The sequence below is a fragment of the Panthera tigris genome, chromosome D3 (genome assembly GCF_018350195.1).
Source record: "Panthera tigris isolate Pti1 chromosome D3, P.tigris_Pti1_mat1.1, whole genome shotgun sequence".
Lineage (NCBI taxonomy): Eukaryota > Metazoa > Chordata > Mammalia > Carnivora > Felidae > Panthera > Panthera tigris.
In genome coordinates, this window is record NC_056671.1 from 68,110,962 (window position 1) to 68,132,840 (window position 21,879).

General features: G+C 52.6%; 1 protein-coding gene across 9 annotated transcripts in view; it reads left to right on the forward strand.

Annotated features, from left to right (window-relative positions):
* Positions 1-21,879, forward strand: part of CTIF (cap binding complex dependent translation initiation factor) — a 293,230-nt gene that overhangs the window by 55,881 nt on the left and 215,470 nt on the right. For all 9 annotated transcript variants that reach the window (XR_006209635.1, XR_006209636.1, XR_006209637.1 and 6 more), the window contains exon 2: positions 18,668-18,874. Coding sequence is in view for 6 of the 9 variants with exons in the window: in XM_042961322.1 (XP_042817256.1) it covers positions 18,695-18,874 (180 nt within the window). In the remaining 3 variants the exon portion in view is untranslated. The remainder of the gene's footprint in view (positions 1-18,667; positions 18,875-21,879) is intronic.

The window sequence follows — 21,879 nt, forward strand, 5'->3', positions numbered from 1 at the left end:
GCCCCAGCCGCCTGGGCTTATGGTCGTCGGGAGAGGAGGCAGTGTCAGGGCCTCAAGGGACAGCACATGGGCGCGGTGGGACCTCCGTGATGCAGGCCCCTCCCCTCCCCGACCTGGCTGGACCTGGCTGACCTCTCGATCCTCCTGCAAGGTCACTCGAGGAATGTGCTCTCTGACCCTCTTCCCCACGGCACGTTGTTATTATTTGCCATTATTTACCGAGCCTCTGATACATTCTGGATTCTAAACTAAGCGTATCAAATACATGCATCATAGATTGCCTACTGTTTGCCTGGGACGGTGCTCATTTTGCATAGTTTTAGGTCATCCTCTCGACTGCCCTGTGAGAGGGGACTTTCATCTGCTTTGGGGCTGGGGAGACAGAGGCTCAGAGAATTCGCTAACTTAGAGGAGGCCATGCCGCAGAGCCCGCAGGACTCTGAAAGCTGCGTTTTATCCACTCCCATCCCTCTGTGCTGACGCCCACACGTGCCCTTGAACCTGTGTCTTTGTGGCTCTGGACAGGAATGCCTGCAAGGCACCATCTTCTCTCCGCCACCCTGGGCGGCAGGGTGTTGGGGGTGTCCTCAGAGCAGGGTCACAGCTCAGTCGCCTGGTATCCCTGGGTCTAGCGCGGTGCCTGGCACTCACTGAGGGAATGACTGCACCTGTTGCGCTCTGAGCCAAGGGTAGTAGAGCCAGAACGAAGGGATATTTCTTTTGTGCTGCGGTAGCTCGATGTCCCCAGCTCCATTCCTGGCTTGTCACTACAAATCAAACCATAATGTTGGGTGGTTTTGTTTTCCTCCCTTGGATAGGGCTGGACCTAACCAGTCCTTTCCTTCTCCCCCCGCCCCCCACCCCTGATATCCCTGACCAGTGCTCAGTGGTTACTTGTCCCATCCATCCCAGGGTGGCTTGTGTCATATTAGTTACATGTCACACTGGTGTCTCCCTGGCAAGACGTGCTCCTCGCTGAAATCGGAGATGTGTCCTCGCCTGGTCAGCCACACAGACAGGGTGTTGCCACAGGCCTCTGTGTTCATGTTTGTTGGGCAGGCCTGTTTCTGTTTTGGCCATTAGGCTTTGACCTTGCATTCGGGGAAGTGTATCTCTGTTCATTTTAACTGGATCTGCCCTCACTTTGAAGGCTATATACCCACTCTTTATTCAGCTACAGGGAAAGAAAAAAAAAATTTTTTTTTTTTTACCAATTTATATATATTTTTTCATTTTTACTTAGTTTATTTTTTAAATTTACATGCAAGTTAGTTAGCATATAGTGCAACAATGATTTCGGTAGATTCCTTAATGCCCCTTCCCCATTTAGCCCATCCCCCCTCCCACAACCCCTCTAGTAACCCTCTGTTTGTTCTCCATATTTAAGAGTCTCTTCTGTTTTTGTCCCCCTCCCTGTTTTTTTTTTATTATTTTTTCTTTCCTTCCCTTATGTTCATCTGTTTTTGTCTTGAAGTCCTCATATAAGTGAAGTCATATGATATTTGTCTTTCTCCGACTAACTTCGCTTAGCATAATACCCTCTAGTTCCATCCGTGTAGTTGCAAATGGCAAGATTTCATTCTTTTTGATGGCCGAGTAGTACTCCATTGTATATATATACCACATCTTTATCTATTCATCCATCAATAGACATTTGGGGCTCTTTCCATACTTTGGCTATTGTTGATAGTGCTACTATAAACATGGGGGTGCATGTGTCCCTTGGAAACAGCACATCTGTATCCCTTGGATAAATACCTAGTAGTGCAGTTGCTGGGTCGTAGGGTAGTTCTGTTTTTAATTTTTTGAGGAACCTCCAGACTGTTTTCCAGAGTGGCTGCACCAGTTTGCATTCCCACCAGCAGTGCAAAAGGGTTCCTCTTTCTCTGCATCCTCGCCAATATCTGTTGCCTGAGTTGTTCATGTTAGCCATTCTGACAGGTGTGAGGTGGTATCTCATTGTGGTTTTGATTTGTATTATCCGGATGATGGGTTACGTTGAGCATTTTTTCATGTGTCGGTTGGCCGTCTGGATGTCTTCTTTGGAGAAGTGTCTATTCATGTCTTTTGCCCATTTCTTCACTGGATTATTTGTTTTTTGGGTGTTGAGTTTGGTAAGTTCTTTATAGATTTTGGATACTAACCCTTTATCTGATATGTCGTTTGCAAATATCTTCTCCCATTCTGTCAGTTGCCTGTTAGTTTTGCTGACTGTTTCCTTTGCCGTGCAGAAGCTTTTTATTTTTTGATGAGGTCCCAATAGTTCATTTTTGCTTTTATTTCCCTTGCCTCTGGAGACATGTTGAGTAAGAAGTTGCTGCGGCCAAGATCAAAGAGGTTTTTACCTGTTTTCTCCTTGAGGATTTTGATGGCTTCCTATCTTATATTTAGGTCTTTCATCCATTTTGAGTTTATTTTTGTGTATGGTGTAAGAAAGTGGCCCAGGTTCATTTTTCTGCATGTCTCTGTCCATTTTTCCCAGCACCCCTTGCTGAAGAGACTGTCTTTATTCCATTGGATATTCTTTTCTGCCTTGTCAAAGATTAGTTAGCTATATGTTTGTGGGTCCATTTCTGGGTTCTCTATTCTGTTCCATTGATCTGAGTGTCTGCTCTTGTGCCAGTGCCACACTGTCCTGATGATTACAGCTTTGTCATACAGCTTGAAGTCTGCCCACTGGTCCCTTAGATGCCACTGGAACAGGGTTTCTCATTACCTGTCTTCACAGGGCTTGTAGGACGAAGACTGTAGATACCGATATATTAATCTTACTGTCACATATGCTCTAAGAGACAGTTTTTGGTTTTTTTGTTTTGTTTTTGTTTTTGTTTTTAGCAAGAAAATGTAAGAGAAGCTTCAAGATGGCGGTCTCCTGGAGGTAGCCTGAGGGAGTAGAAAATAACACAGGGGTACAAATCTCAGCTAACAAGCATTTCAGTCCTTGTTTTCTGATTTGGGATGTGTCCTGTCACAGCTCCATGCTTGTGTTTCCTCACCTGTAATATAAGGGATTGGTTTGCCCATTTTATTGCTTCTAAGAAGCATGGGTTTGTTTTTTTTGTTTTTTGGGGTTTTTTTTGGTTTTCTTTCATGTGTTAATATCTGAAATCACAGTGCATCTTTCTACCGCTGGCCATCAGCCACATGGCAGGGATGACAGCTGTCATTGCCCGAGCGGGTGTGAACGTGGTCATGCTGTTCAGACTGTCATGACCTCAGTTGAATTAGGTACACTGTTGGCTCTCCACATGTTAAGTGTAATTGTCATTCAAAATTGTCTTCAGAAAGATCTTACCATGATTACTTAATGACACCAGAGGTTACTGTGTGTGCAGAAGGGCACAGAAACAGCAGTAGGGCATTGATTTGCTTTAGAAAAGCAAATGTTCATTGTTGGGGAAAGAATTGCAGTCTCTTACTTTCTTATAAGACAAGAAGAATTGGCATTCTTATACAGGCGAAGCAATGCCACCAAAAGTAGGAGAAATCTCCAAATGCCTCAGTAGAGAGGAAATGATCTCAAAGCCACATGGGGCTCGTATGACCGTCATTAAGACATTATGTCATAGTTTAATTGGCAGCCCTTTTCTTTGTGGCTCATGAAGTAATGGTGGGTCTCACAATTGATGACTTTGCTTTCTAAGGTTTCTCCTTGGTTTAGTAAGTAGTAGTTATATTTGCAGTTTTGTTTTTTTTTTTTGTTTTTTTTGTTTTTTTTTTTTGTCAACTAGAGCAAGCTAATAACATTTTCAGTATTTGCTTTGAGTGTTGGTACTGCTCCTCTGGGCCCCACAGAAATAATGTCAATTGCCTGATTACTTTCCTACCTTTCCTGTTGTATCGCTAGCCCCTAACACCAAGCTTGACTAGGTGCTTTTGAAATAAATGAATGGATGGATGCATGCATGTATGGATGGACAGATGGATGGATGGATGGATGGATGGATGGATGGATGGATGCATGTATGGATGGACAGATGGATGGATGGACGGATGGATGGATGGACGGATGGGTGGATGGATGGATGGGTGGATGGATGGATGATAAATGGGTAGATGGGTAGATGGGTAGATGGATGGATGGATGTAAGGATGGATGGGTGGATGAATGGATGATACATGGATGGATGGAGCCACACCCAGAGATGGATTTCCATCTTTGGGGAGGCAGTAGAATCCTTTCTGCGGAAGCTATAGACATATCTCCCGGATTCAGTAGGAACTTAGACTCTGTTTTTCAGGGTTTTGTTGATTCATTTATAGTCTGAGTTGATTCTCATAGTTAGAGTTTTCTCTGGAGAGATCTCCAAGCTAATCAGCCAGAGATCCAACCCAAGGCAATTATCCTGGGGCCAGCTTGTATAGATACACTACATTTTTAAAGAGCTTTGTTGAGATATAATTCATACACCATACAGTTCACCTACTTTGCACTGTATAATTAAGTGGTTTTCAATATAATCACAGATCTGGGCAACCAAAATTTTAGAATCCCTACAGCGCCTCAGAAACAAACAAACCAACCAACCTATTTCTCACCTATCCCACTGTCCCCCGCAGCCCTAAGCAACCACCAGTGAAATTTTTGTCTCTTTATTCTGTCCCATATTCTGGACATTTCCCATTAATGGAATCATATGCCATATGCTCTTTTGTGATTTTCACGTAGCACAATGTTTTTAAGGTTCATTCATGTTTTCGGACATATCAGCATTTCATTCCTTTTTACGGCCAAGTAACAGTCCGCTGCATGGAGAGACAGAGACAGAGAGTTGGAAATCACGTTTTGTTGATGCGTCATCATTTGGTGAATGTGTATGTAGTTTCCATATTCTGGCTGTTATTCACAATGCTTCCCAAAACATTCACACACAAGTTTTTATGTGGACATCTATTTTCATTTCCTTTGTGCCTATACCTAAAACATTGAATCATTTGAGGAACTGCCAGACCCTTTTCCAAAGCAGCAGCACCGTTTTCAATTCCCACCATCAGTGCATGAAGATTCTGATTTTTCCACATCCTCGCCAGCACTTGGCTCCATGATTTGTAAGGTCTTTTCTGCTTCTAAGCTCCTAGGATTCTGGGGTGAAACCCAGTGACTGTTGAGACAGTGGGAGGCCCCTTTCTGACTATTCTCCTTCTGTCTCAGAGGAGTGTGCAGTGGGCTGTGGGGAATTTCTCAGTTAATTATCTGCCAGTTAACTACTTGGGCTGCTCCCTGCGGTTGTAACTGGCTACAGACTGCTCCTGCTGTCTGCATGTAAAGAGGTTATCTGCTGCTCACCGGTGCTCTAGTGGGTGAAATTAACTGCAAGGATGATGGGAAGTAGAGCCCGAGCACTGTGACAGGCTACTAAGAACAGCCACCCAGGCTCTGCCACCAGGCAGGCTCTCTGCAAGGCATCTGGCTACATCTGGGAGATTCTATGGCAGCTACCCCAGCCTAGCCCAGGGGACAGAGCTCCAAGGCACAGGTGTCCAGGGTGGGCAATTCCACAGGCCTCCTGAGGGCAGCCCAGGGTCCTTCTCCCCATCTTCTATGGAATCCCACTTTGTGCCAGGCCTTGGAAATAGAATGATGGGAAAGACAAAGTGATCCGTGTCCTCAAGAACTTGTACCCTCATGGATTCCCAGCCAAAGTGATCTGAAGCTCAGATTTTTCTGGCTGCCTATTTCCCCGGGTACTTGACCCCCACAAGGTCCCCGGGAGAAACCTTTGGGGAAATCAACCTCAGGAGAACTACCAATACCTGAGTCCTCAACATGGCCTTGGCCAAGTGCTCTCCTCCCTGGCTCAGCCACCCGTTGCCGCAGACCCCTGTCATCGGGGCACTGTGTTCTCCCAGGTAAAAATAGCCAGCAAATGTTTGTGGTCTGCACCGTGTAGCTTTCCCACGACCTATCTCCAGAAGTCTTGGCAGCACATAGGACCTTTAGATTTTCTATCCTGTCCATTTTCCACTTCATCCCTTGGACCTTCATCTCATCATGGCAGGACATGGTGGGTGTCTTCAGGGATTCATTGGCTTGTGTTACAAGGAGAGGGACTCTGCAATGGTGCTGGTCTTAGGGGAACACTGAGGGCTGGAGTCAGGACTGTCACTAGACCAGAGGCACGTTGCTCCGAGGTCCCCATATGTAAAAGAGAGGTGGGAACACAGGCCCTGCCTTACTCATGCCCGGGGTTATTGAGAGGCAATGGGGTTATTGAGAGATGGGAGTAGGCTGCTCAGACCCTAGGGGCATGAAGCCAGAACCCCTTCTAGGCCTCTCCAGATAGCTTCTGACCACCTGGGTAGTTCACATCTGATGGCAGCTCCCCCTGGTCCCCTGCAAAGGCATAAAGCCATGATCTGGAGCTGGTTCCAGGGCCCACTTCAGGAACGACCACAAGTGTGGCACTTTGGGGGACATGTTGGGCAAGGAATAGGAATGTTGAGTGAGTGGAGCCCTGGGCATCTCCCTGCTATTTAATCAGAGCAGCCATATCTCAGAGCCACTCTGGGGTCAAATCTTGACTCAGCCTCTGCCTAGCCAGGTGACCTTGGGCCATTCCTCTCTGCCTCAGTTTCTCAGTTTGTACAACGGGGACAAAAACGGTGCCTGCGTTGTAGGATTACCTTCAGCCTTAGCACAGGGCTTGGCACATAGTAAAATGCTCAGTAAGTGTCAGTTATTACTGTCTTTTATCTATTGGGGGAGCCATTTAGAATTTTATTTAAGAAACAAGTATGGTATCAGAGGAAAACACTTTGGAAAACAGCGGTCTGTGGGGAATACAGTGTTGATGGTTTTCTTTCCGGCTTCAGGCAAAGTCCTGAGCAGGATAGCCCTCCCCGGGGTTCTCCAAGCAAAGGCAGAAATAGCCATGGCTGTGCGGTCTCTGGACGTGGAGACGACCTGGAACGAGGGTCTGGCCTTCTGTTTCTATGGGTTTTACACTCCTGGGCTCTTGCTGTGCAGGGTTTTTTTGTTTTGTTTTGTTTTGTTTTGTTTTGTTTTGTTTTGTTTTGTTTTTTCATCTCCCTGTGGTTCATGGAGAATTCGGAGAGACCCATAGGAGCCCGGGGCGTTGGATCAAGTTCAAGATTGCCGTGGTTGCTGTCCAGCAGGCCTCAGGCATCGTGTGTGATACATGCAGGCTACTCAGCCAAAGAGGGGCCTGTGCCCAGACCAGCTCTTTCTGCTGGTTCCACTGTTTGTGTGCCACTCATCTCTTTGCCCCTCAGCAGCTGGCGGCTGCCTGTCTGCTTATACCAAGGGGACAGAGCATCAGTTACCTGCTAACCGTTCTCTCATTTGTGGGAATGCATCATCAAACACTCCGTGGTCAACTGAATGTTGACAGTGCGCTCAGGTCTGACTCCAGGGGGCAAGGGAAAGAGCAGACATGTTCTCGGCCTCTGAGAGCTCATAGTTGAGCTGAGGAAGGAGGAAGTCACATCAGGGCCAAGCTGGACTGTGAGGGGTGGGGGGGGAGGGTATTAAGGGGAGCAGTGGGATAACCCTGCATTTACTTTGGCCTTCCTTCAAGACACCCAGGAGGGGGGTCCCCATTCCCTGGACAGAGTTTGGGGGTGCACTGCCTTCTGTGATTGGCTATTTTCTTTGCTTCCAGTGCACCCCCCAGGACCTTCAGAGTGACACAGCCTCCCTGCAATGGCTCTGTGGTGATCTTCGGCCAGGTTATGGTTGAGTCCTATTGGTCTGGAGACATATTTTTCCCTCCCTTTCTGTGATGACTTTGCATATTTTTGGTTCGGACTGCCGTGTGTTGATTTCACATTGTAACTCCCAGGGTACAATCCTTGAGGCTGACCTGCAAGTTCTTAGGGACACTCCTCATTTTTGTAGTCACAGACCGCCTGCGGTTACTTCCTTGCTGGGGGGTCTCGAGCTCAGATGCCTATAAGGGCCAGGCAGGTGACATGTGGGAGTGAGTGGAGCCACATGAGAGTGTGGTTGTGGGCAGTGGGGAGACCTTAGGGAGAGGGGGCATCTGTGGAGGACTGGAGATTGCATGCTCTACCCAAAGGGGTCAGCCCTGCTTGGCTCTAGCCGATGGTTGCAACCTAGAAAGGTGGGTTAGCGTTGCTAGGTTTCCTAATTGTTCAAGAAAATCAGAAATGTGGAATTTTACATGAAATCTTTTGATTTATAAGTGGTGGTTCAGGTATCTTAAAAATACCGAACAGGCCAAATAAAATACCCGTGGTCCAGACGTGGCCCAAATGGACATTTGCAGTCTCTGCCTTGTGGCTGTGCTTCCTCGCAGAAGGAGTTAGTCATCTAAGGGGGCAGGGACAGGGGCAGGGCAGGGGCTGAAGACCCAGTGGGTGGCCGCTGCAGGCGTTCTAAGGGACAGGGTCACTGTGAGCTGGCTGGTCAGCGCGGCATCTGGGAGGCGGGCTCGAGCTGTCCCTGGAGATGAGGACAGCAGAGGGGAAGGGATGCTGTTCTCACAGTGAGCCAGCTCGGCCTTCCCAGCTCTGGGGCACGTCTGCAAGCCAGGCTCTGTGGACCCTGTTCCAGGCCTCCCGTTCCACCAGGCTCTCAGAAACAGCACGGTGTCGCCCCTGCTCCAGCTGGCCTCTGGTTCAGGAAGCGGTTGCCAGGAGGGAGCGAGCTGACTAGGGACCCTGGCTACCCCGAGAGAGATACTGGAGAGCCTGTCACTTGAGAAGCAGGGCGCATGGGGTGCCGGGGCCACCAGACTTGGAAGAACTTCCTGGCCTTCATCCCGGGTGCTCTCATGGGTGCATTACTGGGTTCAGAGCGGGACGCTGTTGCTCTCCCTTCCTGGCATGCTCTGACTTCATTTTCACTCTTTGTCCATCAACCCTGAAGTTTTTGAAGGTTGGTGCTGAGGCCCACCCTGTCTACCCCCAGGGCCCAAGGAGGAGGAAGAATGGGTCTCAGGCAGTCCATGCAGGTTGGCAGAGCTGAGGGAAACCCAGGAACCTGGAGTACCCAGTGTGGGGAGGGCCACACTGGGGCCCAAGCAAGACACAGGCAGTTCAGAGTAGGGGAGACATTAGGGAGTGGTGGGGTCTATGGAGAACTGGAGTTCAGAAGCAGCAGGACCAATGATAGTCGGAGTGACCAAGGAGGGCTTCATAGAGGAGGTATATCTGGAGCCAGGTCCCAAGAGAGGGTTCAGTTTGGAGAGGCAGAGGGGGAGAGTTTGCAGAAGACAGAGTGGGGCATAGCTGGGTGGGGGTGGGGGTGGGGTGTTGTGATGTCAAATGGTAATCACAAGCAGTAATTGAGTGCTTGCTGTATGCGTGGCTGTGTCAAACACTTTCTCTTAAGTTCCCACGTAATCCTCACAGTGCTTTTTGCGATGGTGCTTTCGTCCTCTAGACTGAGGACGAGGAAGCAGGCTGCCCAAGGTCCCAGAGCTAGGAAGTAGTTTCACCAGCACTGAAGTTATAACCATTATATTACCCTGCCTGAGGACTCGGGGGCAGTGAGGAAGTCGCCTGACTTCCTACCACCAGGGATGTGGCAGGAATCAGGTGGCTTTCTCACTGCCCTCTAGTTCCTGTTATTTGGAGTGAAATGGCTCTAGGAGGCACTTGAATGTGGTGGGAAGAGATTGGAGTCCTGTTCTAGGACCAGGTAGCCTTGCTGGCCGGCAGAAGGGGGGATTGGACAGGACCACCCCCAGCACCCTTGGCTTTAATGTTCTAAAGGCCGGGAGGGGCTGGAGGAGAGCCTGGTCCAGCAGCGGTGGGTGGGCTGGAGAGCCGAGGAGGCCTGCTCTCAGGGAAGGAGTGAACTGGATGCACCAGCACGGAGGGCTGGAGGACCCGCAGACCAGTCTGCCGTCCTGGGCTTGGGGTGTGACAGGTATAGGCTGGAGCGGGCCTCGAGGATCATACAGTCTTGTCAAGACAAGATTAAAGCCCATACAAAATCCAAGAGCAGGACAAGAGTTGGGTAACAGCAGAGGGGAGGGGAGGGGGTGTCAAGAGGTAGCCTGTGCTTAGCACTGAGGGAACATGTGGGGGTAAGTGCTGGAACAGGTGGGGCTCTCAGTGCCAGGAGCGAGTGGGGGGGTCAGTGCCACCAGCAGGTTGGGGTTCAGTGCCAGTTAGAAATGCAGAATCCCTGGGGCGCCCGGGTGGCTCAGTCAGTTAAGTGTCCGACTTCGGCTCAGGTCATGATCTCACAGTTCGTGGGTTCGAGCCCCGCGTCGGGCTCTGTGCTGACAGCTCGGAGCCTGGAGCCTGCTTCAGATTCTGTGTCTCCCTCCCTCTCTGCCTCTCCCCTGCTTGCTCTCTCTCTCTCTCTCTCTCTCTCTCACTCAAAAATAAATAAACATTAAAAAAATAAAAAAGAAATAAAAAAAGACATGCAGAATCCCAGGCTCCACCTGTGATTCATGAGCACACTGAAGTCCGGAAAGCCCACTGCCCCTTGCCACTTTACTTTAAACTCTTGGCCACGCCTTGCGGAAGAAATACGTTTTCCGTGGATAGGTGAGGCACAAACTCCATAGAACGACACTTAACGCTTACGACCAATGTCACTCACTGATACTTTCAATTGAGTTACGTATGTTTAAATGCTGAAATCATGGGTGTATTTTATAGCCCAGCAAACGGCTGAGACCCGCAGTTTGGAAAACAGTATGCTAGCTAACACCCTGTCTGATGTTTCAACGACGAAGGTTATACTGGGGACTCCACTGCTGGACATGCAGAGGGTACCAGGTATCCCCCATGCTGACAGTCAGTGTTGCTGATTTCTGAGGTCGCCTCCAGCTCTGAGTGTGTGTGAACTTTCCTACTTCCGGTGGTTGGGGACCTGAGGCTCCTGTAGGCAGAGGTGTCCCAGAATCCCCCTGCTTTTTTTTTTTTTTTTTTTTTTGGCAAACACCAATGTGGCCCAGAGTCCCCAGAGCCAGCACTGCCTGGAGTGGCAGAGTGAAAGGGCAGCAGGTGGCCCGGGAAAAGCCTTCTCTCCGGAGGCTTGTTTACGCAGGAGGCAGGAGGTGGAGCGTGGGCTGGCAGCAGGAGTTAGGAAGGGGGTTCCCACGGCTTCCTTGGGAGAGCCGTGGGCGTCCTGCGTCCCGAAGCAGTGGCCTCTCTCCTCCCCCAGTCTCCGCTGGCGGCTGTGGCCTGGCTTGGCCCTGGGGGCTGCCCGACAGCCCGCAGAGGAGAGAGCTGTCCTTGCAGGCTCTGGGTGAAGGTCTCAGTTACCAGCACAGAGGGGAACTAAGAAGGGAAGAGGGGGTGGGCCTGGTGTCACCAGTGAAGCTACTACTGCGGGGGGGGGGGGGCCTTGAGGGAGGGAGGCTGTGGGGCACCATGGCCATGGCAAAAGCGGGGTGGAGGCAGTGGTGGCCTCATTCCACGTGAGGTGAGTGGCAGTGCCGTGCTGGGCCCCCCTGCCCGCCCACAGCTCACACGCGGCTACCTCTGTCTGCGGACCTGGGACGGGTGGACGGACCCATGAGCTCAGGAGCCTGGAGCAGGCCCCCCACAGCACCGCACGGCTACCCTGCAGCTGGCCTCGGGTCCAAGAGGCTAGGCCCCTCGCAGCAGCCAGAAGCCCCCCAGAGCCGCACCAGGAAAACACAAACAAATCAGGAAAGCAGAAATCGAGCCCTTCCCAGGCTGTGAGCTCCCAGAAAGGGACCCAGGGTGAGTTGAGTGCCGAGGGCCTGAGGAAAAGGGTCTGATGAAGGGTGAGGGGTGCGGTGCCACCTCCTTTTGGGGTGTGGAATGATGGATGCCCTAGTGAAGGGCTGGTGGCAGAGGAGAGAATCGTCTCCTCTGGTTCGCAGGTCACCCAGTCGTCCCGGGCTTTGGAGGAGGAGGTAATGCTTCTAATGCCTGGCTGTTCTTAAAGGGATTGGCTAAATTTACAGCTACTAATGCCATTTGTCACTGGGCAAGCACAAAGGCACGCTGAGCCGGCTGGGACGGTTCCAGCTTCTTGTCTCTGGGCTCACGGGGCGCCCGGTGATGTCAGGCCGCGGTTTGCCTCCAGATCTCTAGCCGCTGACTGTAGCACCGCGAGCTCTCACAGGCTCACGGGCAGGCACGGCCAGAGGGCTGGGAGAGAGAGATCTCCAGCCGAGAGCTGAGAACCCTGTCTGCAGAAGCACCTCGTTGAGTGCTCATCTCCGAAGGAAGCCGCACTGCTCTGGGCAGAGGACAGCCAGGGGAAGATATTTTCGCCTGGGTCTGGGTGGAGGGACATAGGTTGGGAGAAGGGTGGGTCCCTTTTCATCAAAGAACATGAGTGTCCTTGTTTCTGGCCTTAAAAATAGCCAGGCTCACCTGCAAGCCTAGAAGGCTGCCTCGGGGGTGGGTCTGCCTGGGCCCCCAGCCTGGGATGAGGTCCCTTATCAACCCCGGGAGAACATGGGTCTCCCCTTTCACCAGACAGCTGTGGGTGGGCAGAAGTCCCATCTGGGAAGTGCAGGCGAAGGAGCCCCCCACCCCTCCTGTCCTTGTGCAGGCTCGCCCGCTGCACCCCTGCTCAAGCTGTGCCCACCGGGCCCACCCCTCCTGCCTGCAGGCTCTGGGCTGCCTGCCCTTCAGAGCAAAACGCAGCCTCAGCGCTTTTCTCACTCCTGCTGCCTGCCTTTTTGTTCTTCAGCATCCATCACCTGGCAGTGGGGGCGGGGCGGGGCGACGTGGCTGGCTGGCTGCATTGGCCTCGGCAGGCTGTGCATTCTGGACCACTGTCGCTGGAGGTATCTCTCCTCTTCCACCCTCTCCTTTCTTCTTCCTCTGGTCCCTTCCCCCCCGTCACTTTCCCCGGGATCATTAAAACATAAGCTCCTCTTGCTGGCTCGCTCAGCTTAGCCCGGCTGTGTGGGCAATTTCCCATCCTGATTTTACTGTGAATGGGAAACTGAGCCAGGAGGAGACCCCTCCCCACCCCCCCCAAACGCAGGCAGGACGAGAGGAGGACAAGCCCTTGAGAAAGCATCCCTGTATTTCCCTGGCTTCCCACTAGCCTGAGAGTTCACTCTGTGTCTCCTCATTCTTTTTACCTTAAAAGTGGGGCAGACCTTATAGGGGTGTGCCCCAAAGAATTGAAAACAGGGACTCAGATATTTTACACCCCGGTGCATAGCAGCCCTACTCACACTAGCCAAAGGTGGAAACAAAATGTCCATGGGTGGGTGATGGATAAACAAAATGTGGTCTCTACGGGCAACATATCATTGTAACACAATGTATTATTCAGCCATAAAAAGATGTGAAGTTCTGACACGTGCTACAACATGAATGGATCTTGAAAACATTATCCTAAATGAAATACACCAAAAGAAAATTTAAAAAATTAAAAAAGCAGGGGGCGACTGGGTGGCTCAGTCGGTTAAGCGTCCGACTTTGGCTCAGCGCATGATCTCGCGGTTGGTGAGTTTGAGCCCCGCTCGGGCTCTCTGCTGTCAGTACAGAGCCCACTTCGGATCCTGTCTCCCTCTCTCTCTCTGCCCCTCCCCTGCTCACTCCCTCTCTCTCTCTCTCAAATAAATAAATAGTTAAAAAAAAAAAAGAAAAGAAAAAGAACAAATGTTGAATGATTCCACTTACATGAGGTACCCTGAGCAGACAGATTCATAGAGACAGGAGGCAGAGCAGTGGTTGCTAGGGGCTGAGAGGCAGAGAATGGGAATTAGTGTTTAAAAGGCACAGAGTTTCTGTTTGGGATGATGAAAAATTCTGGAAATATGGTGAGGGTACTTAACACTGTGGATATACCTAATGCCAACTGAGCTGTACATTTAAAAGTGGTTACAATGGTATGTTTTATGTTATGTATATTTTACTGCAATTTTAAAAACTGGGGCTGTGAGTGGGGCACCTGGGTGGCTCAGGCAGCTGAGCGTCCGACTTCGGCTCAGGTCATGATCTCGTGGTTCATAGGCTCGAGCCCCGCGTCGCGCTCTGTGCTGACAGCTCGGAGCTTGGAGCCTGCTTCGGATTCTGTGTCTCCCTCTTTCTCCGCCCTTCCTCTGCTCATACTTGGTCTTTCTCTCTCTCAAAAATAAATAAAACATAAAAAAAAAACTGGGGGTGCGAGTGCCTGCCTGAACTTCCAGCCTGATAGCTGAGCAGACAGATGATGTGGACAGCACCCCCTCCCTCTCCCTCTGCCCTCTTCTCTGGTAAACAGGTAAAGTGCTGGGCCTTTCTGCTGCAAGAGGGGCCTCTTGGCTCCCTGGCTGGGACTCATTCTGGAATGTACAAATGAACCCAGGTGATACGTTAAGCCTGGTTCCCTCAGGGAAAGCAGAGTTCCTGGACGTACCCCAAGAACAGGCATCCCTGGGGAGAGTGACATAGGAGCAGGGAGGGCCGGGCAGAGGGGTACTATGGATCTGGTCACCACCGTAGGCAGCTGGGCTCAGTCCACTGGGACCTGCTGAGGATTACGAAGAACACATTTCAGTTGTTATCTGAGAGACCAAGGAGAGAGTGTTTGTGGAGGGCTGCCCCTAGAGCTGTTAACTCCTCCCACGGCCAGGGTGCAGGATTCCAGGCCCCCGGTGGGTTCCTGCAGGCATCTGCTGGCATGTGTCTGAGAAGCCCTGGGCAGAAGGTGCTCGGGAGCTGAGGGGAGGTGCAGTCAGGCTCACTGTATGACTCTGACTGGTGTTGGGGGGGAGGCACCGAGCGGAGATGAGACCACACAAGGCATCCAAGACAAGTGACCTGTGTACAGAGTCCTCTCTTTCCCTCTGGGCACCAGACTAATGCGGGCTGGGAATGAGTGTCAATGCCTGTCCCTTTCCTCGGTGATCACTGACCCCAGGCTCCCCCACGGGACTGTGCTGTGATCCTGTGAGGGGCCTGCGAGAGCCTAGGGGAGAGTCCAGCAGGGCAGGCCAGTGCTTCTGCTGCGGGCGGGGCCGGGCACCTGATCCCCCTGGAAACTCTTCCTGTCTAGTTCCTGCAAAGCCCAGTCCTCCGCCTGTACCTGGAAAGTGTGCCAGGAGGCCCTTGATAAGATCTTAAGCCTTCAAGGAATAATGGGCATGGCTTTAGACACCAGCTTTTCCTGCAGGCAGCTCCTTTTCAGCCCTCTCTGGACATCAGCCTTATCATTGCAGTCCCCTGAGGCCGGCAATCTGCCCAGGGCCGGGCACTGAGCTAGGCACAGAGCCGGGGCCCTCTAGAGCCTACGGCCCAGTGGGGAGTAAGAAGCTCACATGACCCTTGAAGAATCCCCTGGGCTCTGGAAGGGTAGCGGAGAATGAGAAGTGAGAGGTGTCCTGAGAGCCCAAACAGGCTGCTAGGAGGTGGGATGAAGAGGCGGGGAGGTGTAGGCCAACCTGGAGCTGTGCTGTGCGCACTTGAGCAAGTAACCTAACCTCTCTGAGCCTCCGTTTTCTCTTCTAAGTAGTGTAATTATACCGATTTCATGGGGTTATTGTGAGGGGCAAGTGGGTGAAGGCATATCAAGTGCTGGAAGGAGTGTCTGTCACATGATGTGGGCACAGGACACATTAGCCATTCTAATCATTAGAAGTCACAGTATAATGCCCACTAGCCCGCTCTGAAAGCAGGGAATTGGGCTAGTCTCCAGGTGGCCTCTGGGGCGCTGTTCTAGTATTCTGTGAATGTAAACACTTCTAGATTTTGTAAGTAGGGGAGAAGGGGAAGATGCCTCTGGGTGAGGGGCACAGTGTGCGCAGAAGCAGAGAGGCGGAAAGAACATCGCATGTAGTTTTCTATGGCCTTGTGCCAAATTGCTACAAATGTAGTGGCTTAAAGTTTATTATTTTGAGAGAGAGAGAGAGAGAAAGAGAGAGAGAGAGAGAGAGAGAGAATCTCAAGAAGGCTCCGCACTGCCAGCTCAGAGCCCAGCTTGGGGCTCGAACTCACGAAACCGTGAGATCATGTCATGAGCCAAAACCAAGAGCCGGGCGCTCAACCCACCGAGCCACCCAGGCACCCCCAAACTTAGTGGCTTAAAAACAAGACCTGCTTATTACCTCACCGTTCTAGAAGTCAGAAGTTCAGCTCAGTAAATCACAATACTGAAGTTAAAGTGTCCGCCAAGGTCATTTCTCGTTTGGAGGCTGGGAGACAAAGTCTGCTCCCAAGCTCACCGGATGTTGGCACCATTTACTTGCTTGCGGTTGTAGGACCCAGGTGCCCCTTCTCCTTGCCGGTCATTGGCCGGGGAGTGCTCTCAATCCCTGGAGGCTGCCTGTGCTCCTTGTACGTGCTCCTCCTTCAAGCCGGCAACAACGCGTGGGGTCTTTCTCCTGCTTTGAATCTCTGTCTCTACCCCCCACCCCAGATTGAAGGGGCTCCTGTGATTGGAGGAGGCCCTCCTGAATAATCTCCCTGTCTTAAGGTCTGCTGGCTGGGAATGTAATTATATTTGCAAAACTCCTTCCCAGGAGTCCCTAGATTAGTGTTTGATTGAGTAACTGGGAGAAGGTATACACCCAGAACCCTCTTAGGGTTCTGCCTACCACACACGGCGTATGGCCCGGAGAAGGAGTGGGCTAAGAGGGGATCATGGGCAACCACAGGAGCAGGAGAGGTAAGGTGGGCGTTGGTGGTAGGAGGGATGTAAACCCACTGTAGGCCTCGGATGGCAGGTGGAGGAAGGGGCATGGGACATCCCCACCGTCACCTCTGACTGTGGCCCTGCACCACTAGGCACGCTTCTCCCAATCAGAGCAGACTCTCTGCAGACCCACTGCCACCCTGGCCTCACTCTGATGAGGGCACCCTGGCCTGAAACTTTGGACTCTTCCCTCCGGGCCGGGTGGACACACCCATGAGCCCCCGCAGGCTGCCGAGCTCAGGAGCCCAGAGCAAGCCCTGCGTAGTCCCTCTGTAGCTGGCCTGGGGTCCCAGGGAGGCTGGGCCCCAGGCAGCAGCCAAAAGCCAAAACCCAAGCCTGGAAATCATTGAGGAATGTCTGTGTCCCCTCGGCCAGTTCTTCCTCCCCATCGCCAACACCAGCCTCTGAAAAGGCTGGCGGGGGCCTGGGGGAGTCCACATTCATGGTCTCAGCAGCATTTCTGGAAGTCAGCAGACCATTCCTTTCCCCGTCTTGGATCCATTACAGTTGAAAACTCAACAAACCCTTGGTAACTGGCGAATAACTACGTTCCAAAAAAGTTCTCAGTCATCCAAGGTTTTGAAATTCAAGTGTTCCTTTAAACATACCAGGGCCTTGCCTTTATTATCAATAGTCACTTTCTAGCTGCATGCAACCCCCTGTGGTCCCAGAGTCCTGTGCGTTATTCGGGTCTCCTTTGTGGATCTACTGGTGGTAGTTTGAGACCATTCTGCTAGTTCTGGTGATGAAACCACGTATGGATTGTACTTCCTCCAGCTGAACAGATTCCCCCATGGAGAGCACCAATTTGCAGATGATGAAAGGGCCACCAGATAAGCCTTAAAGCCCCTTCCCGTCTGGCCTAGAGCCTGTCGGAAGGAAGGGGAGGGTCTTTGGTGGGAAGAGACACAGAGGTGGGAAGGGACACAGAGGTGAGAAAGGTCCTGGTTCTCCCCACTTCCGGGTGGGATCCGGTGGGAGCTTCGGGGGACAGGAGTAGGCAGTGGGGGTGTCCCTGCGGGCCTGGGCCGCTGCAGTGGCTGGCTCCATCCAGTCTGGTCAGGAAGGACGGCAGTTATGTTGGCGGACTTCAGCAGGTATCCTGGAATGCCCACCACATCATGCCAGGCCACCACAGAGAGAGGGCCCAAGGGCTAACGAGAGAGTCACGTGCCTGTGGAGGGTGGCCAGACAGCGTCCGTGCCTAGGCCGTGCCCTCCCAGACCTCCATCAGGCCTTTCGTGTTCCACCATCAATAGCCAGTCACGTCCTTATAGACTGAGCACGGCATGCCCTGATAGCCACATCCTAACAAGGCTGCGAGATTGTGTCTACAACTTAAGGCCTAGAGGCCTGAGCTAATTTAGAGGAGAGTGTGGTATCCACAGTGGGAACATCTCTTTAGAAGGAGACATTTTCATTTATTTATTTATTTATTTATTTATTTATTTATTTATTTAGAGAGGGTGGGGGAGGGGCAGAGAGGGAGGGAGAGAACCCTAAGCAGGCGCCGAGCTGTTGCGCACAGCCCGACGCGGGGATCGAACTCACGAACCGTGAGATCGTGCCCCCAGCCAAAATCAAGAATCAGGCGCCCAGCTGACGGAGTCACCTGGTGCCCCTAGAAGGAGACATTTTCTTGGAGGACCCAGGCCACCTAGAGGGTTTGTGTCTGGGAACCCCTTACATCCTAATGCTTGGGTCAAGGACGTCAAAGCCTCTGGTCTGTTTCATTCTGGTATGTGATAGATTCTGCTAATTCCAGTTGGGAAGTGGGGCTTGGGTGGTAGGTTGGGCCCCTCCTCTGCCTTTTCCCAGGTGGTGAGGTCCAGCTACCACACGAGTTATCACACAAGTTACTGTGTCGGCCAGTGAGGCAAGTCACCGGCCTTCTCCAGGCCTCAGTTTCCCTTTGTGTACAAGGGGAGTTGCAGCATATTCTTCATACGGAAGGCCAGCTGGCACGCCATTGACTTCTCAGGGATGTTGGGAGGCCAAGGTGCCGTAATGGGTGAGAGAATGTTCCGGGAGCGGGGAGTAGTTCTCGAGTGGGGCATCATCCCCGCCTCCAGCTACGTCTCACAGAGCCCGCTGTTCTGTCTCCTGCAGCCCGGACGCAGCCCCTGAGCTGGAGGGATGGAGAATTCCTCCGCCGCGTCAGCCTCGTCCGAGGCTGGGAGCAGCCGCTCACAGGAAATCGAGGAGCTGGAGCGTTTCATCGACAGCTACGTGCTCGAGTACCAGGTGCAGGGGCTGCTGGCCGACAAGACGGAGGGGGACGGCGAGAGCGAGCAGACCCAGTCCCACATCTCCCAGGTGAGCGCTGCGCAGGTGCGGGGGCCTTGGCAGACTCGAACGTGGTTCCAAATCCCAAATCTGGGCAGCGTGTGGCCGCCTGGCCCTGGCATGGATGGCCCCAGGCAGCAGAGCACGGGATCCAGGCAGGAAGCCCCCCTGCTCCGACTCTACTCCATCCCACCGGGCTGGGCAGCTGGGGCCTGGCCAGACTCACAATTCACTGAACGCGTGGTTATAGAGTTCCTGCCATGGGCTAGGCACTGTTCCCTGTCCTCCACAAGCTCGTGTTCTAGAAGAGATCTGGAGGTTGTAGCTTACTGGGAATGCACACCGTATAAGGGTGTAACTTGTGAACGTTCTCTCCGATCTCAAATACAGGCAGTTGTTGGCGGCCACAGAACTGAGTCTCATGCCGTCTGTCTCAGGCCTCAGGGGGCTGTGCGTGCCAGCCCTAGTTAGGCGCATGAGGCGTTTTGACTAGAACTTCAGGTTGGTGCCATCTGCTCCTGGGCTAGTCTGGCAGCCCAGACTCAGCCGACTCTGGGCCAGGATTTGGAAGTCTTGAGTTCTCGAGAATAAAGTGTGAGCCATGCAGGGTAGTGGCCATATCGCACGCATCTTTCCTCAGCGCCGTCAATTCCCGGTAGATATTTGTTTAAGAATTGGTTCCAGATTTGCTTCTAGCTGCCCGTGTGACTTTTGGCACACCCCTCAACTTCTCCGAGCCTTGATGTTTCCTATCTGGTGAATGGAGATTATTCTGCCTCCTCAGGAATGTTGAAAGAGAAAAGGTGGGAACATATGTGATGCTTTCCTTAGTGCCCTCGAAGTTTTGAATCACAATTAGTAGAAGCTTCTAACGTGTCCATTATTCGCTCTACGGTGGGTGTATATTGAGCACCCACCCTGTGTCTGACTCTGTTCTAGGGCTGGGCGTCTGGGAGGGAGCAAAAGAGGCATAAAGCTCTGCCCTCCTGGGACTTACATCCTGCAGGTGGGTGACAATCGCTGCGGAGGAAAATAAATTCAGAAAAGGAAATGGGGAGTGATGAAGGTCGGGAGGAGTTTGCTGTTTCAAAGAGGGTATCAGGAAAGATGTCACCGAAGTAGGTGGAGGGGTGAGCTGTGCAGCTATCTCGGGCAAAGGCCCCGCTGGAAGAGTATTCCAGAGGCAGCGAGGAGGCTGAGGTACAGAGAAAGGGGGAGAGCCAGAGGGGATGAGTCAGGGAGACCATGGGGTCACATGGACCCTGGAGTCTGCCAACATCCAGAAAGCAGGGATGGGAGGAGGAGCCAGCCAGAGAGCAGGAGGGGGGTTGGCCGTGGGGGGGGGGGGGGGGGAGGAAGACCAGGAAGGAAGACCAGGCGGGGTGGAGTGCAGGAAGCTGGGGAAGGTGTGTTCGAGGAGATGGGGGCGGGGCGGGCTGACCTTGTGGACTGCGGCTGCCAGGCCAGGGAACAGGAAGCCTGAGGATGACCTCCCCAAGCAGTGGGGGCTACTGGAGACCCTGACTAGAGGGGTGACCGTCAAGTGGTGGGGGCGAACGTCAAGGAGATGGGTTGGAGATGGGGAGGGTGATACAGATCCTCTGTGTATTACAGGCGTTTGCTGTAAAGGGGGGAGATGTGTTCTTGGGGGAAGTGAGGTCAAAACAGGAGCGTACACAGCCTGTTGTGCATTGATGGGAGTGGTCTGGGGTCGAGGGGAGGCTGCACAGTGGCCTTGAGTAGATGACAGGGCTTGGCCTTGGCTCCGGTCCCCAGCGGCTCACCCACAATCGCAGAGGGAGATTTCCAGGCTTGTAGCCATGCTTCCAGAATGACAGCTGGTGGTGCAACACAGCTGTGAGCTTCTCCGGCTACTTTCAGCCACGAGGGTGCGGGTGCGGGTGCAGAGTTACAACGCTGAGTTTAGCCAGGACTGTTTCTCTGGGCGCTGACAGTGCAGGGAGAGAAGGGCGAGGGAGTGAGGGAGTCAGGACAGTGACATTCCCTGACACTGAGCCAGTTAAGGGCAGGAGTGAGGGCCCGACGTGGTTATAGATACAGAAGGGGTGGAGGGTCAGTGGACGGGGGCCTGGGGGGCCTGGGAAGTCAAAGAATTACCAGAATCGTGGCACCGGAAGGAGTGAGCAGAAAATGGAAGCGTCGGGGAGTGGGTGTTTGGAGTCCAGGGCAGGAAGTGCAGGAGTTGGCACCGAAAGTCTGGGCACGAGCATCGGGGTACTTGGGCAGAGGAGACATCAGGAAGGGAGGGGCGGTGGAACCGATGGCAGGGCACGGGAACCACGGTGACTGACATCAGCGTCACCAAGAAAGGCAGGTGCCGGAGAAGGCGGCAGTGATCCAGGAGCAAAGTCTTCAAGAAGAACAGGGACTGAGGTGGGGGTGAGTGACCTGGGGGTCCATAGGTGACTGCGAGGAGGAAGTGTCTTGTCTGATGATGCGTCAGTTTTCAATCACGTTTGATGTACAGTCAACAATATCATAACCTGGAATGGAAGGGGCAGGGCGGTCTGACTAGACTGGAAAATTTCCAAGGGAAATGAACGTCTTTGGGTCGTGCAGTGCGGGAAGGGGCAGAATTAGGTGAACCGACTCGTGTATACTCCCGGAAGCATCCCAGAGTGGACTTCCCCAGCAGCAGGCCCTGTGGACGGGGCGCGGGGCTGGCCTGCCTCCCACACTGTGCACACCCAGGGTGACCTTTGGCACCTGTGGCACGACATCCTTCGAAGGCTCCTCCAACGTGAAATAGGCTTTTACAGGTGGAGGGTCCGAGGATGCCGTGAAGCTTCACCCCAGAGGAATACTTTACAAAATGGTAGAATTTCTGTTCCCAGAGCAGCCACTGGGGAGAGAATTCTGGGAGGAGGGGCCCTCCTGCTGTCTCTGACCTCCCTGTGGTGATGGCTGAGCTCTCAAGATATAGAGCAAATAGAGACGTGCCCTCACTCAGGGCATAGGGGATAGGTCGGGACTGACCATGCCTGGAGGTCCACATCTGCAGGGGCTTTGAAACA